Source organism: Mustela nigripes, chromosome 13 (assembly GCF_022355385.1).
Source record: "Mustela nigripes isolate SB6536 chromosome 13, MUSNIG.SB6536, whole genome shotgun sequence".
Lineage (NCBI taxonomy): Eukaryota > Metazoa > Chordata > Mammalia > Carnivora > Mustelidae > Mustela > Mustela nigripes.
In genome coordinates, this window is record NC_081569.1 from 44,042,072 (window position 1) to 44,056,349 (window position 14,278).

Below are 14,278 nucleotides of genomic sequence, written 5' to 3' on the forward strand. Positions count from 1 at the left end.
CAGGCTCCCTGCCGAGCAGAGAGCCTGCTTCTTCCTCTCTCTCTTTCAGCCTGCCTCTCTGCCTACTTGTGATCTCTGTCTGTCAAATAAATAAATAAAATCTTTAAAAAAAAAAAGTGGACTAAGTAGACTAAAAATAAGACTTTTGTTTACAGTATGAGAGCTGAAACGAGAAGGCAGATTACTGCTTTGGTTAGCCTTTTAGTGGGAGATCTATGCATTTAGAAGATCAGATTGTTTGCCACGCTGTGCATGTCCACAAATGATTGTGAAAGTACCTGGTGTATTGATTTGGGGGTTACAATTTATTTTTAGATATATTTTTATTTTTAAATATATTTACAATATTTTAAAATATATTTACAAAATTTATTTACAAATTTTAAATAAATTTTTAATAAAAAATAAAAAATTTTAAATAAAATTTTAAATATATTTACAAAATTTTAAAATATATTTATGGGGCGCCTGGGTGGCTCAGTGGGTTAAGCCGCTGCCTTCGGCTCGGGTCATGGTCTCAGGGTCCTGGGATCGAGTCCCGCGTTGGGCTCTCTGCTCGGCAGGGAGCCTGCTTCCTTCTCTCTCTCTCTGCCTGCCTCTCAGTGTACTTGTAATTTCTCTCTGTCAAATAAATCTTTAAAAAAAAAATATATATATATATATATATTTATAATACATTTTAGTAAATGAGCAAATTCATAGACCTGGAATCATAAAAAAAGATCTTGTTGTGTACTTATAGTTCCACTTATGGACCTGTAGGTAAATGTGTCTTTAACTTCTATAGACAGTTCATTTGGTTATTCAGGAAATTGTATTGTGTCTACTATATGTCAAGAATAATAGCAGTAAACAAACCATATTAGGTTCCCATGCTCTCCTAGATTACATCTTAGTGGTTCAAAGGAAAGATAGAAAAGACAGTCAAGGGGCACCTGGGTGGCTCAGTTTGTTGAGTGTCTGCCTTCTCCTCAGGTCGTGATCATGGGATCCTGGGGTTGAGTCCTGCGTTGGGTTCCCTGCTCAGCGGGGATCCTGCTTCTCCCTCTGCTTGTGCTAGCTCTCTCCCTCTATGTAAAATGAATAAAATATTTATTTGTTTTTGAATAAAATCTTTTTTAAAAAGCCAATTTTTAAAAGTAATTATAGATTGTGAAAACTGCCATGAAAAAAGTACAAAGGGCAGTGTGATAGACAGTACTTGATAGGAAGGGAGCTACTTTATATAGGACATTCAGGGAAAGCCTCTGAGGGAGTAAAATTATAGCTAAGAACTGAACACTGAAAAGTATATGAAGAGATGGGCTAGGAACAGTTCAGATGGAGGGAATGACAAGTGCAAAGGGGAAGTGGAGACAGGTGTTCTGGGAACTAACAGCAGCCTGTGTGGCTGGCACATAGTGAACAGAGCAAGAGTGATATGTACATGAGGTTGGAGAGCACCTGGAGGCCGTGTCTAAAACTTTATAGGGCATTATAAGTAGCTTGGATTTCTATTCTCAGCACAGTGGGAAGCCAGTAAATGGTTTTAAGCAGTGCGGTAATATGGTATGAATTTTCTTGCTTGTCTTATTCTTTCCTTCTCTACTGTATTTCTCAATGTATACTCATTTCCTGTATGTATATGAGAACTCATCAAAGCACGGCCTTCAAATACCTTATTTTAATGTTACTGGATAATTTAATGAGAGTCAAGTACAAGTTTCTGTTTAGAGATTTTAGTCTCCTCACCACCATCACTGACAGCCAAAGACATAATTGACTAGTTTAAAAAATGGCAGTGTGCTAGATTGGGTAAAATCTTTAGCACTTTCTTAGATTTTAATTTTTACCTAGATTGACTTAAATTATCCCTATATCTCAACTCTTGGCTTTGGGCATTAGGGCATGTCACCTTCCTTTATACTTAGCCAAGAATTTTTCTCTTCCTTGTAGTAATTTTCCCATCCATTAGAACTCTTAAGATTTTTCCTTTCTGGGGATGCCTGGGTGGCTTAGTCGGTTAAGCATCTGCCTTTGGCTCAGGTCATGATCCCAGTCCTAGGATCAAGTCCCACATCAGGCTCTCTGAAGCAGAGAGCCTGCTTCTGCCTGCCTCTGCCTGCCTCTGCCTGCCACTCCCCCAACTGTGCTCTTTCTGTCTCTTTCTCTGACAAATAAATAAAATCTTTAAAAAAAAAAAAAAAAAAGATTTTTCTTCCCTGAAAAGGGAAAGCAAGAGGCATCTATACAATTATGTGTCTGGATATTTAATATTAATATTTATGTCCTCCTACCCAAAAAAATTTTTTTTAAAGATTTTATTTATTTATTTGACAGAGAGAGAAATCACAAGTAGGCAGAGCAACAAGCAGAGAGGGGAAGCAGGCCCCCCGCCGAGCAGAGAGTGACGCAGGTCTCCATCCCAGGACCCTGGGATCATGACCCGAGCCGAAGGCAGAGGCTTAATCCACTGAGCCACCCAGGTGCCCCCTCCCACCCAAATTTATATGTTAAATGCTAGTGTGATTATATTAGGAAGTGAGGCCTTTAGGACATTCTTATGTCATGAACGTATAGCCCTCATGAATGGGATTAGTATTCTTTTTTTTTTTTTTAATATTTTTTAAAAATTTACTTGCCAGAGAGAGAAAGCACAAGCAGGGGGAGCAGCAGGCAGAGGGAGCAGCAGGCTCTCCACTGAGCAAGACTCCATTCTAGGGCCCTGAGATCATGACCTGAACTGAAGGTAGATGCTTAACCAATTGAGCCATCCAGGCATTCTTGGGATTTGTATTGTAAAAGAGATCCCACAGAACTCCCTAGTCCCTTTTATTGTGTCATGATAGAATGATCTAGAAGAAATCATTCCTTCGACCTGTAAGAGGGTCACCAACCATGCTGGCACTCTGATCTTAGACTTCTAGCCTTTAAAACCGTGAGAAATAAATTTCTATTGTTTATAAGCTACTCAGTCTGTGATATTTTATTATAGCAGCTTGAATGGACTAAGATAGAGGCTGATAAATATAGTTCTCTTTTTAAACTTTTTATTTTATAACATATATACGAAAGTGAACAGATGTATTTTCACAAACTGACCATTCCTCTATATCCAGAATAAAAATATTACTATTCCTCTAGAGGACCCCCATTTTGCCCCAAAATGACATCCCTCCCAAGGGAAAACACTTTCCTGACTTTCAACACCATGTTAGTTTTGCCTACTCATGAATTTTGTGTAAATGGAGCTAAATAGTGTGTACTCTTTAGTGTCTGGCTTCTTTGAAAGAATTTATCCATATTGGGTGCCTGGATGGCTTAGTTGGTTAAGCAACTGCCTTTGGCTCAGGTCATGATCCTGGAGTCCGAGGATCGAGTCCCAAGTCGGGCTCCATGTCAGTGGAAGTCTGCCTCTTCCTCTGACCCTCTGCCCTCTCATGCTCTCTCTCTCACTCTCTCTCTCTCAAGTAAATAAATAAAATCTTAAAAAAAAATTATCCATATTGTTTTATATAGCTATACTTTTTAATTCTCATTCCTACAGAGGATTCTGTTAAATGAATACATCAATCTGTTGAACATTTGGATAATTTTCAATTCTAGTGCTGCAGTGAACATTCTCGTACATGTTTTTGGTGAACATTTTTGCACATTTCTGTTGCATGTATATCTGAGAACTGAATTGCTGGATCACAAGCTATACATATGTTCAGCTTTAGTAGGTAGCAGTGTATACTCCCCAACAGTGTATGAAAGCTTTAATTGTTCTTCCTGTATCCTTGCCAGCATTTTGTATTTTCTGTCTTTTTCAATTTAGCCATTCTGGTTGGTATTGCAGTTTGGTTTTTATTTTGCATTACCATGATGAGTAGCAAAGTCATTAAGCATCTTTTCATGTATCTTGTGACCAGTTGGATATTTTCTTTTATGAAGTTCCTGTTTAGATCTTTTGCCCATTTTTCTATTGTGTCATCTTTTTCTTATGGAGCTAATTTTTTTCTTCTTCTTCTTTTTTTTTTTGAAAGATTTATTTATTTAGAGAGAGAGCAAGTAAGGGTATGAGCAGGGGAAGGGGCAGAGGGAAAGGGGGGAGAGAGAATCTCAAGAAGACTCCGTGCTGTGCAATGAGCCCAGCTCGGGGCTCCATCTCACTTACTGAGATCATGACCGAAGCTGAAATCAAAAGTCAGATGCTTAACCAGCTGAGCCACCCACATACCCCTTTCTTGATTTTTCTTATTTTATTTTATTTTTTAAAAGATTTTATTTATTTATGTATTTGACAGAGAGGGGAAGATCACAAGTAGGCAGAGAGGCAGGCAGTGGTTGGGGGGAGCAGATTCCCTGCTGAGCAGAGAGCCTGATGCAGGACTCCATCCCAGGACTCTGAGATCATGACCTGAGCTGAAAGTAGAGGCTTAACCCACTGAGCCACCCAGGTGCTTGATTTTTCTTATTTTATTGATCATATTTAAAGATATTTGAGTATTATCTATTTTGAAGGGCATTTTTGTTTCTTATGATCTCTACTTTAGCTATGCTTAAATATGTCACATAAATAGCTTTTACTGCTACATTTGCTTTCTACCAGCTGTAATAGAGGATTGAAAGCTACTGGCAGGGGCGCCTGGGTGGCTCAGTGGGTTAAAGCCTTTGCCTTCAGCTCAGGTCATGATCCCAGGATCCTGGGATCGAGCCCCGCATTGGGCTCTCTGCTTGGCAAAGAGCCTGTTTCCCTTCCTCTCTCTCTGCCTGCCTCTCTGCCTACTTGTGATCTCTGTCAAATAAATAAATAAAATCTTTAAAAAAAAAAAGAAAGAAAGAAAGCTACTAGCAGAAAAAGCAAGGCATGTCAGCTAGTTTTTCTAGAATCTAACCTTTCTTCAGACCCTTGATGATAACCCTTAATTTGTATTTCTCCCATTCCTTTCCTTCTGTCATAGTTCCTAGGCAGTGTATAAGTTGTCATTGAACTGAACTGAGGTTTTTCTCTTCTTACCATTAATTATTTGATGTTATTTCTGATATCTTTGTACAATTAGGTACAAGAGAACAGCAACTCCTTAAAGAAGAAGACAAAGTTTGTCAGTTTATACACAAAAGAGGGACAGGACAGGCTTGCAGTCCTGATCCCTGGTCGCCATCCATGTGATTGCCTGGGCCAGAAGCATAAGCTGATCAATAACTGTCTGATCTGTGGGCGCATTGTCTGTGAACAGGAGGGCTCTGGCCCCTGCTTTTTCTGCGGTACCCTGGTAAATTGTTTTTTTGTATTTTATTTTACTGTCCTTTGGTTGAATATGTAGGGACATTCACACCCCTCGTAATTTCTCTTTTTCTTAGGAAATTTTTTCCCTCCAATGTTCAGTTAACTCTAGTAGCAGGAACTTAATTAGTCAAAAACCCAAGGTTATGTCTTAGTACTGAGGCCTATTAGTGAGAAGAGTTTTGAGTATATACATTGTTGACTCCAAGTCTTGTACTGTAACATAATTCTCAGGTTATTATAGCTTCTGTTTCCAGGATACCTCCTTTTCACCTTCATTGTCTGAGAGAATGACCTCAAGAATGTAGTAGTAACTATCTTACAAACACCCTAATGAGTTTGTCTAGAAAACTTATTCTGCCAGTTGATCAGGCTGGCAGAAGCAGTTGCTTTAGTATCAGTGACGACATCCATTTTATATTGCTTTGTTTTTTCTTCTCTGATGGGTCCTTTAATTGTTCAGTATACTCAAAAAATAAGCTGATAGTGAATCGCCTAAAAAATGTAGTGTCTTCCATCAAAAATATTCATAAGACAAAAATTCATAAAACAGCAGTAAATATCTTCTTATATGGGGTTTTCTCTAGAGAAATGCCCTATAGCTGCTGGCAGAAACTTCGTGTGCAACTGAGGCAACTTACAGCCAATTTCACTGTTTTCCGCTAGATCCCTTGCGCCCTTCAATTCAAGACATGGAGCAATGTAAAGCAAATTGGCCGTGAAGTCTTGCAGCTTTATAAATTCAGTATGAAATTGTTTTTAGTTTAGTTTAGTTTTGTTTTGTTTTTTAAGGATTTTATTTATTTATTTGACAGACAGAGATCACAACTAGGCAGAGAGGCAGGCAGAGAGAGAGAGGGAAGCAGGCTCCCCACTGAGCAGAGAGCCCGATGCGGGTCGATCCCAGGACCCTGAGATCATGACCTGAGCCGAAGGCAGAGGCTTAACCCACTGAGCCACCCAGGTGCCCCTGAAATTGTTTTTAAATAACTCTTTTTTTGCCTCCCTTCTTATCGTTGCAGTGATTTTATAATAAACAGAACTTTTTCTTTGCTTAATATATTCATTATTTTATAAGTAGGTAATATTCAAAGACAAAGAAATGAAATATATACATTATAAAAGTGTAAAAATTAGACTAGTTTTCATTGGTAGCACTGTAATTTGCTTTTTCTGGTTCTTTCTTTCTTTCTTTTTTTTTTTTAAGATTTTATTTATTTATTTGACAGAGAGAGATACAGCCAGGGAGGGAACACAAGCAAGGGGAGTGGGAGAGGGAGAAGCAGGCTTCCCTCCAGGCAGGGAGCCTGCCCAATGCAGCGTTCAATCCCAGGACTCTGGGATGGTGACCTGAGCTGAAGGCATGCTTAACAACTGAGCCACCCACCCAGGTGCCTCTTTCTGGTTCTTTCTAATAAGACATCTACTTATCTTCTTTCATAAGACTTGGATTTTATGATCAGAACTGGAAGTCTTTTAAAAAAAAGTCTTACGGGGCGCCTGGGTGGCTTAGTGGGTTAAGCCTCTGCCTTTGGCTCAGGGTCCTGGGATCGAGTCCCACGTTGGGCTCTCTGCTTGGCGGGGAGCCTGCTTCTCCCTCTTTCTCTGCCTGCCTCTTTGCCTACTTATGATCTCTCTCTCTGTCAAATAAATTAATAAAATCTTTAAATTTATTTATTTTTTTTTAATTTTTAAGATTTTATTTATTTATCAGAGAGAGAGGGGGAGAGAGCGAGCACAGGCAGACAGAATGGCAGGCAGAGGCAGAGGGAGAAGCAGGTTCCTTGCCGAGCAAGGAGCCCGATTAAAATCTTTAAATTAAAAAAAAAAAAGTCTTACATGTTTTTCCCCAACATTCTCAGTGATAGCAAATCTTTGTCCTTTGAAAGTATGTAAGATTTTTTTTTTCATTTTTAAACAAATCATTCAGGGGCACTTCCAGTGAGGTAAGTTTTTTCTGTTGTTCATAAAAGAAGGGAGAAGTGGAAAGAGACAAGGGCAAACTCATTTGGATATGTATATTTCTGGTGTGTTTGGATAACAAAACCAGCAACAGTCTCATTATTTTATTGCCATAACTAATGTGTAATTTGAGATTACATTTTAGGATATCAAGCAAACAAAATTAATGTAACTAGGATCATGTGTCTTGTTCTTATTACTTTATAGGTATGTACTCGTGAAGAACAGGATATTTTACAGCGTGACTCTAATAAGAGCCAGAAACTGCTGAAGAAGTTAATGTCAGGTAGGCAGCAATCTTTCCATTGGATCATGGTGGTGGTGGATACATTTTGTTGTATCTGATTGTTTCTTTCTTGTATCCTGGTATGCAAGATGCAGTTTATTCACTCATTTATTCTACAATCATTTTTTCAAAATTATTAAAACCACCTAACATTGAGCAAAAAAACTACTACTAATAATATTGGATTATAACTCAAAGAATAAAATTAATGTCTCAAATTAAATAAATAAGTTAATAAATGGGAGAGAAGAGATAGCTCTTTATTATAGAAGAATTCCAATTATTACCATGAATGAATGACGGTTATAGAAAATCACCAATTAGAATACCACAGTAGTAGTAATTGCCATGGGCAAGATCCACTAATGGATACTAAAATTGTTGGATGAAAAGTTTAAGAATAGAAGATTTGCAAGGTCATGAAAAACCAGGAAAGGCTGAAGAATTATCACAAATTAGAGGACACTGAGGCGACATGACAGCTAACTGCAATGTGGGATTCTGAGTTTGATTCCAGAGCGGAAAATAACATTAATGGCAAAAACGTTGGCATCCAAATAAAGACTGTAATTTAGTTAATAGTATTGTACTAATGTTAATTTCTTTGGATAAATATACTATAGTTATGTAAGATAAGGTATTAACATTAAGGGAAGCTAACTGAAAATTACACAGAAGTCTACTTTTTTTTTCCAGCTCTTTTCTAAGTCTTCTATAGTTGTAAAACACATAATAAAAATAGTTCAGGACTGTGCACCTGGCTCATTCATTTGGTGGAACATGCGACTCTTGACCTCAGGGTTGTGAGTTTGAGCCCCATGTTGGGTGTAGAGATTACTTAAATTAAAAACTTTAAAAAATATGTATTTTTTTAATTTTGTAAAATTTTACCATACTTATTTATTTGTTTTATAGATTTTATTTATTTGAGAAAGAAAGAGCAGGAGTGGGTGGAGGGGCAAAGGAAGAGGGAGGAGCTGCATGTGGAGCTTGATCCCAGAACCCTGAGATCATGACTACAGTGGAAGACAGGTGCTTAAATGACTGAGCCACCTAAGGCGGCCCAAGATTTTATTTTTATTTTTATTTTTATTTATTTATTTTTTTTAAAGATTTTATTTATTTATTTGACAGAGAGAAATCACAAGTAGAGAGGCAGGCAGAGAGAGAGAGAAGCAGACTCCCTGCCGAACAGAGAGCCCGATGCGGGACTCGATCCCAGGACCCTGAGATCATGACCTGAGCCGAAGGCAGCAGCTTAATCCACTGAGCCACCCAGGCGCCCCAAGATTTTATTTTTAAATTTACATCTATGCAGTTTTTGTTTTTGCTTTAGTTCATTTTTTTTTTTAAAGATTTACTTATTTTAGAGAGAGCTCACACACACAAGCTGGGGATGGGAAGGACAGTGAGAGGGAGAGAGAATCTCAAGCAGACTCCCCCTTGAGCATGAAACCTAACACAGGGGCTTGATCCCAGTACCTTGAGATCATGACCTGAGCTGAAATCAAGAGTCAATCACTTTACTGACTAAGCCACTTAGGTTCCCCCATTTTTTTTTTTTAATAAAGTTTGATTGATTGGTATTATAAAGTAGTGATTATAATGTATATAGAATTTTATGTTTTCCTTTTTCAATTAGTAGTTTATAATTAGTTTCTTTCTTTTTTCTTTTTTAAGATTTTATTTATTTGACACAGAGAGAGAGAGATATATCACAAGTAGGCAGAGAAGGCAGGCGGAGAGAGAGCAGGTGGGGAAGCAGGCTCCCTGCTGAGCAGAGAGCCTGATTCCGGGCTCTGTCCCAGGACCCTGAGATCATGACCTGAGCTGAAGGCAGAGGCTCAAACCACTGAGCCACCCAGGTGCCCCTATAATGCATTTTTATATTGTGTAACAATTTGGTACCCTTAGTGATCCAAACTTCAGAAAGAGATCCTGTTATATACTGAGAACTGATTCCGTATCAAGCCATGCTTGATGCTTGATAAGTAAAGCTTGGCCTGTGTATTTGTTTTTCATTGCAGTTAAGACTGTCAGCCATCTGGAGCAGAGCCAGATCTTCTGATTCTTTGTTCTTTGCTGCCCAGTGATACAACTAATTTATATTATAGGCTGACACCGTTTGGTTTCCTTATTGAATTTCAGGGACGGAGAATTCTGGAAAAGTGGACATCTCTACCAAGGACCTTCTTCCTCATCAAGAATTGCGAATTAAGTCTGGTCTGGAGAAGGCTATTAAGCACAAAGACAAATTGTTAGAATTTGACAGAACTAGGTATGATATGGTTTGAATAACAAATCCTAAGCAATAGACTAGTCTATAAATTCTGGCCATTAGAACATTTATTCTGCCACTTGGTACCTTTCTAGGGTGGAGTATGAAAGATTCACAGTAAAAGAAGAGTTCTGCTGCATAACATGGCTTACATCATGTTTTTGAATTCATGTTTGAATGAATTAGGCTCCCACCAAGAGGATCTTACCCTGTAACATTTTTTTTAATTTTTGGCAGATGCTGGTATACCCCCAGAAAGTTGATTTGGGTTGATAGAATTCCTCAGTTGTTCCGCTTGTAGCCAGTTGGCATATGTTAGAGTGCTTACCCTGTGTAGTCTGCTGTAAGAAATTGCCTCTGGAAGAGTGTGGGTAGTGGCATATCATGGAAAGGCATGATTTACCCTTCCTTCCCTTTGATGCTTAATTTGTTTTCTGACTTAATGATCACTATATTAAAATGTCCCTAGGGCGCCTGGGTGGCTCAGTGGGTTAAGCCACTGCCTTCGGCTCAGGTCGTGATCTCAGAGTCCTGGGATCAAGTCCCACATTGGGCTCTCTGCTCAGCAGGGAGCCTGTTTCCTCCTCTCTCTCTCTGCCTGCCTCTCTGCCTACTTGTGATCTCTCTCTGTCAAATAAATAAATAAAATCTTTAAAAAAAAAAAAGTCCCTAAATTGGCCTTTACACTCCTACACATTTGTCATTTAGCATATCAACTTTTGTTTGAGACAGTTTTATTGATTTGTTAATTCTGTTTTTTATTTCTTACACGTTTTTCTTCTTTTGAACAAAATATGTATTCAGAGCCAGTGGTAAAATTGTTTAAATTGGACTTATACACTCATTTTTCAAATGGCTGTGTGAGAATCTGTGAGGGTCCTTTGAGACCCCTGAATATTTTACTTATTGTACCTAAACTGGGAGTCTATTCTGGGCATTATAATCCTTTAGTTAGACACGCTTCCTCCTTCCAAACCATTTGCTGTAAATCTGAGATATATCTTGGAAAGCTATTTCTTTCTTTTTTTTTTTTTTTAAAGATTTTATTTATTTATTTGACAGAGAGAGATCACAAGTAGACAGAGAGGCAGGCAGAGAGAGAGGGGGAAGCAGGCTCCCCGCTGAGCAGAGAGCCCGATGCAGGCCTCGATCCCAGGACCCTGAGATCATGACCTGAGCCGAAGGCAGCGGCTCAACACACTGAGCCACCCAGGCACCCTTGGAAAGCTATTTCTTAAGTAAGCCCATCATAAAGGTTTTTTTTGTTTGTTTTTTTCAAGATTTTATTTATTTATTTGACAGAGAGAGATCACACGTAGGCCGAAAGGTGGAGTGCGGGGGGGTGGTGGACCAGGCTCCCTGCTGAGCAGAGAGCCTGGTGTTGGACTGATCCAGGGCCCTGATATCATGACCTGAGCCAAAGGCAGAGGCTCAACCCACTGAGCCAGCCAGGTGCCCTCATTGCAAAGGTTTTTTAACTCATATTTACTCTTAATCCTTTAAATATCACTTCTGTCCCTACTCAATAAAATTTTATCATTAGAAATAGAATTGGCAATGGAGTACATTTCTGGGTAAATGGAAACTAGAAAGGGGTCTCTCCCTGCTAATGCCCCCTTTTCTCATGTGTTCCAGGGTACCAGTTTCATTATTTAGGTTCACATGTAGGACCAGCTTTCTCCTGAGCCCTCTGAAACCTCCCCGTCTTAGTCTACTTTAAAACTTGTAGAATTTCAGCTGTGTCCTGAAAAATTGAAATCTATATATGAATCTAAATTCAGTATTTCCCTGTGCCTGTCTGTGTATATCACAGGCATCACTGTGTGTGTTATGTCACTTTGTATATTATGCACAAAGTCAGTTGTGACTGGATTTGTTCATTTTGAGTAGTCACTTAACTTCTTTGAGCCCCAGGCCCATTATCTATAGCATGAGAGAGTTGGGTCATCAAAATTCCTTCTAGTTCTCAGTTTCTTTGTCAGTATGATCTTAGGAATAGGCCTGAGGCCATATCTTAGAATTTGACCAGTGTTTTAGTGTTTTATTGAGGGACTGGAGATAGGTTTTGGGGGGCAAGGGGTAGAAACTGGCTTATAGTAGTAGAGTGGTAGGATGTCCTAAGAGTAAGCCATAATGGGGCATCTGGGTGGCTCAGTGGATTTAACTCCTGCCTTCGGCTTAGGTCATGATCCCAGGGTCCTGGGATGGAGCACCGCATCGAGCTCTCTGCTCAATGGGGAGTCTGCTTCCTCCTCTCTCTGCCTACTTATGATCTCTGTCTGTCAAATAAATAAATGAAATCTTTAAAAAAAAAAAAAAAAAGTAAGCCATAGGACTTAAATAGTCCAGGATAGCACTCCTTAGCTTCTAAGGGAAAGGACAGCAGTTGGGCCTAGCAAGAATAGACAAGGTCCCAGTAAAAGGGTCTGGGATATTGAGTAAGCTGCTGAGACATGAATTCAGATGTAGCAAAACCTGGTGGAAGCTCAGTTATGGCTGGACCAGTTTAAAAAAAAAAATGGCAGAAGGATAATGGGTTATATGCTGTGTCTTTTTCTGCCTGAGAGTGAGATTAGTTTCAAGAGCTGAGCTGAGACTGCAATGGGGATAAGATATATGCAGAAGCTGGGAACCAAGCAGAGCTTGACCTGATTTTGGACTTTTTGGGGCATCTATATTTGAGGTAATAATCTCAGGATATCAAGTCCCTGTTTTATCAACAGGTGACCCAGTTGACATGTGTTCTGTTTTTTACCTCCTTAGCATTCGAAGGACCCAAGTCATTGATGATGAGTCAGATTACTTTGCCAGTGATTCTAACCAGTGGTTGTCTAAAATTGAGCGGGAGACTCTGCAGAAGCGAGAGGAAGAGCTGAGAGAATTTCGACATATGTCTCGGCTCTCTAAGAAAGTCACCATTGACTTTGCAGGCAGGAAGATCGTGGAGGATGAAAATCCACTAGCAGAGTATCACAGCAGGTAAGTGGGCAGCACCGGAAAGGGTTTGGGAGGGGGCAGTTTGACTGTAGAGGACTTTCCCCCTGTCATGGATCTGTTATTTATTTTATTTTATTTTATTTAAAATTTTATTTATTTGAGAGAAGAGAGAGAGCGAGTGTGAGCAAGGGCAGGGATGGAAGGAGAGGGAGAAACAGACTCCCCTACTGAGCGGGGAGCCTGACATGGGGCTCAGTTCCAGGAACCCACCTGGGATCATGACCTGAACCGAAGGTAGATGCTTAAATGACTGAGCCACCCAGGCACCTCTATTTTTGTTGATTTTAAAAATAATATATTCATTTGCAGGGCACCTGGGTTGCTCAGTGGGTTAAAGCCTCTGCCTTCGGCTCAGGTCATGATCTCAGGGTCCTGGGATCGAGCCCCGCATCGGGCTCTCTGCTCAGCAGGGAGCCTGCTTCCCTTTCTCTCTCTGTGCCTGCCTCTCTGCCTACTTGTGATCTCTGTCTGTCAAATAAATAAATAAATAAATCTTTAAAAATATTTATATATTCATTTGGAATCATTGTAAGAGTAGCTAAGACTGGGGCTCCCGGGTGGCCCAGGGGGTTAGGGCCTCTGCCTTCCCTTCGGGACTTGGTCCCAGGGTTCTGGGATCGAGCCCTGCACTGGGCTCCCTGCTCAGCAGGGAGCCTGCTTCCCCATCTGCTCTCTCTCTGCCTGCCTTTCTGCCTACTTATGATCTCTCTCTCTCTCATAAATAAATAAAATCTTTAAAAAAAAAAAAGTAGCTAAGACAATTTTGAAAATGAACAGTGAGGGGAATTTGTCTTCTAGAAAATTGCTGTAGTTTGATAAACTTTTTAAAACAATGAGGTACAGTTTGGGCATGGAGAAGATCAATGAAATGTAAAGGAATCCAGAAACAATCTTGAATTACGTGTGCTCTTGTCCACACATGCATAAATTAGTAATTGAAATAGCGTTTCTCCTTTCTTAAAAAAAAAAAAGATTTATTTATTAGAGAGAGTGCATGCATGTGCACAAGTCAGGGTAGGGGCAGAGGGACAGGAAGAGGGAGAGAATCTCAGGCAAATTCCCTGCTGAACACAGAGCCTGACATGGGGCTCCATCCCACCACCCTGAGATCATGACCAAAGCCAAAATCAAGAGTCAGATGCTTAACTGACTGAGCCACCTGGGTGCCCCTGAACCAGGTAGCATTTCTGAATAGTAAGAAAAGGGTTAAATATATGATGGAATGATTGGGCACCGACTTGGAAAAAATCTACATTAGCTCTGTACCTCAAACCATACTGCGATAATAAGTTTGACTAAATAGTTAATTGTAGAAGAGATAAAAAGATTAGAAAGAAATAAAGAGAGGCAGAGGGAGAGGGAAAAGCAGACTTGCCCTGAGCAGGGAGCCCAACCTGGGGCTCAATCCCAGAACCCTGAGATCATGACCTGAGCTGAAGGCAGCCACTTAACCAACTGAGCCACCCAGGTGCCCCAAGATATTTATTTTATTTTTTTTTATTTTTAT

General features: G+C 39.7%; 1 protein-coding gene across 5 annotated transcripts in view; it reads left to right on the top strand.

Moving 5' to 3' along the window:
- The window catches only part of TRIP4 (thyroid hormone receptor interactor 4), a 67,326-nt gene that overhangs the window by 13,676 nt on the left and 39,372 nt on the right, over nucleotides 1–14,278 (top strand). For all 5 annotated transcript variants that reach the window (XM_059372241.1, XM_059372245.1, XM_059372242.1 and 2 more), the window contains 4 exons: nucleotides 5,025–5,237; nucleotides 7,418–7,496; nucleotides 9,645–9,774; nucleotides 12,538–12,753. In XM_059372241.1, the coding sequence (XP_059228224.1) occupies nucleotides 5,025–5,237; nucleotides 7,418–7,496; nucleotides 9,645–9,774; nucleotides 12,538–12,753 (638 nt within the window). The remainder of the gene's footprint in view (nucleotides 1–5,024; nucleotides 5,238–7,417; nucleotides 7,497–9,644; nucleotides 9,775–12,537; nucleotides 12,754–14,278) is intronic.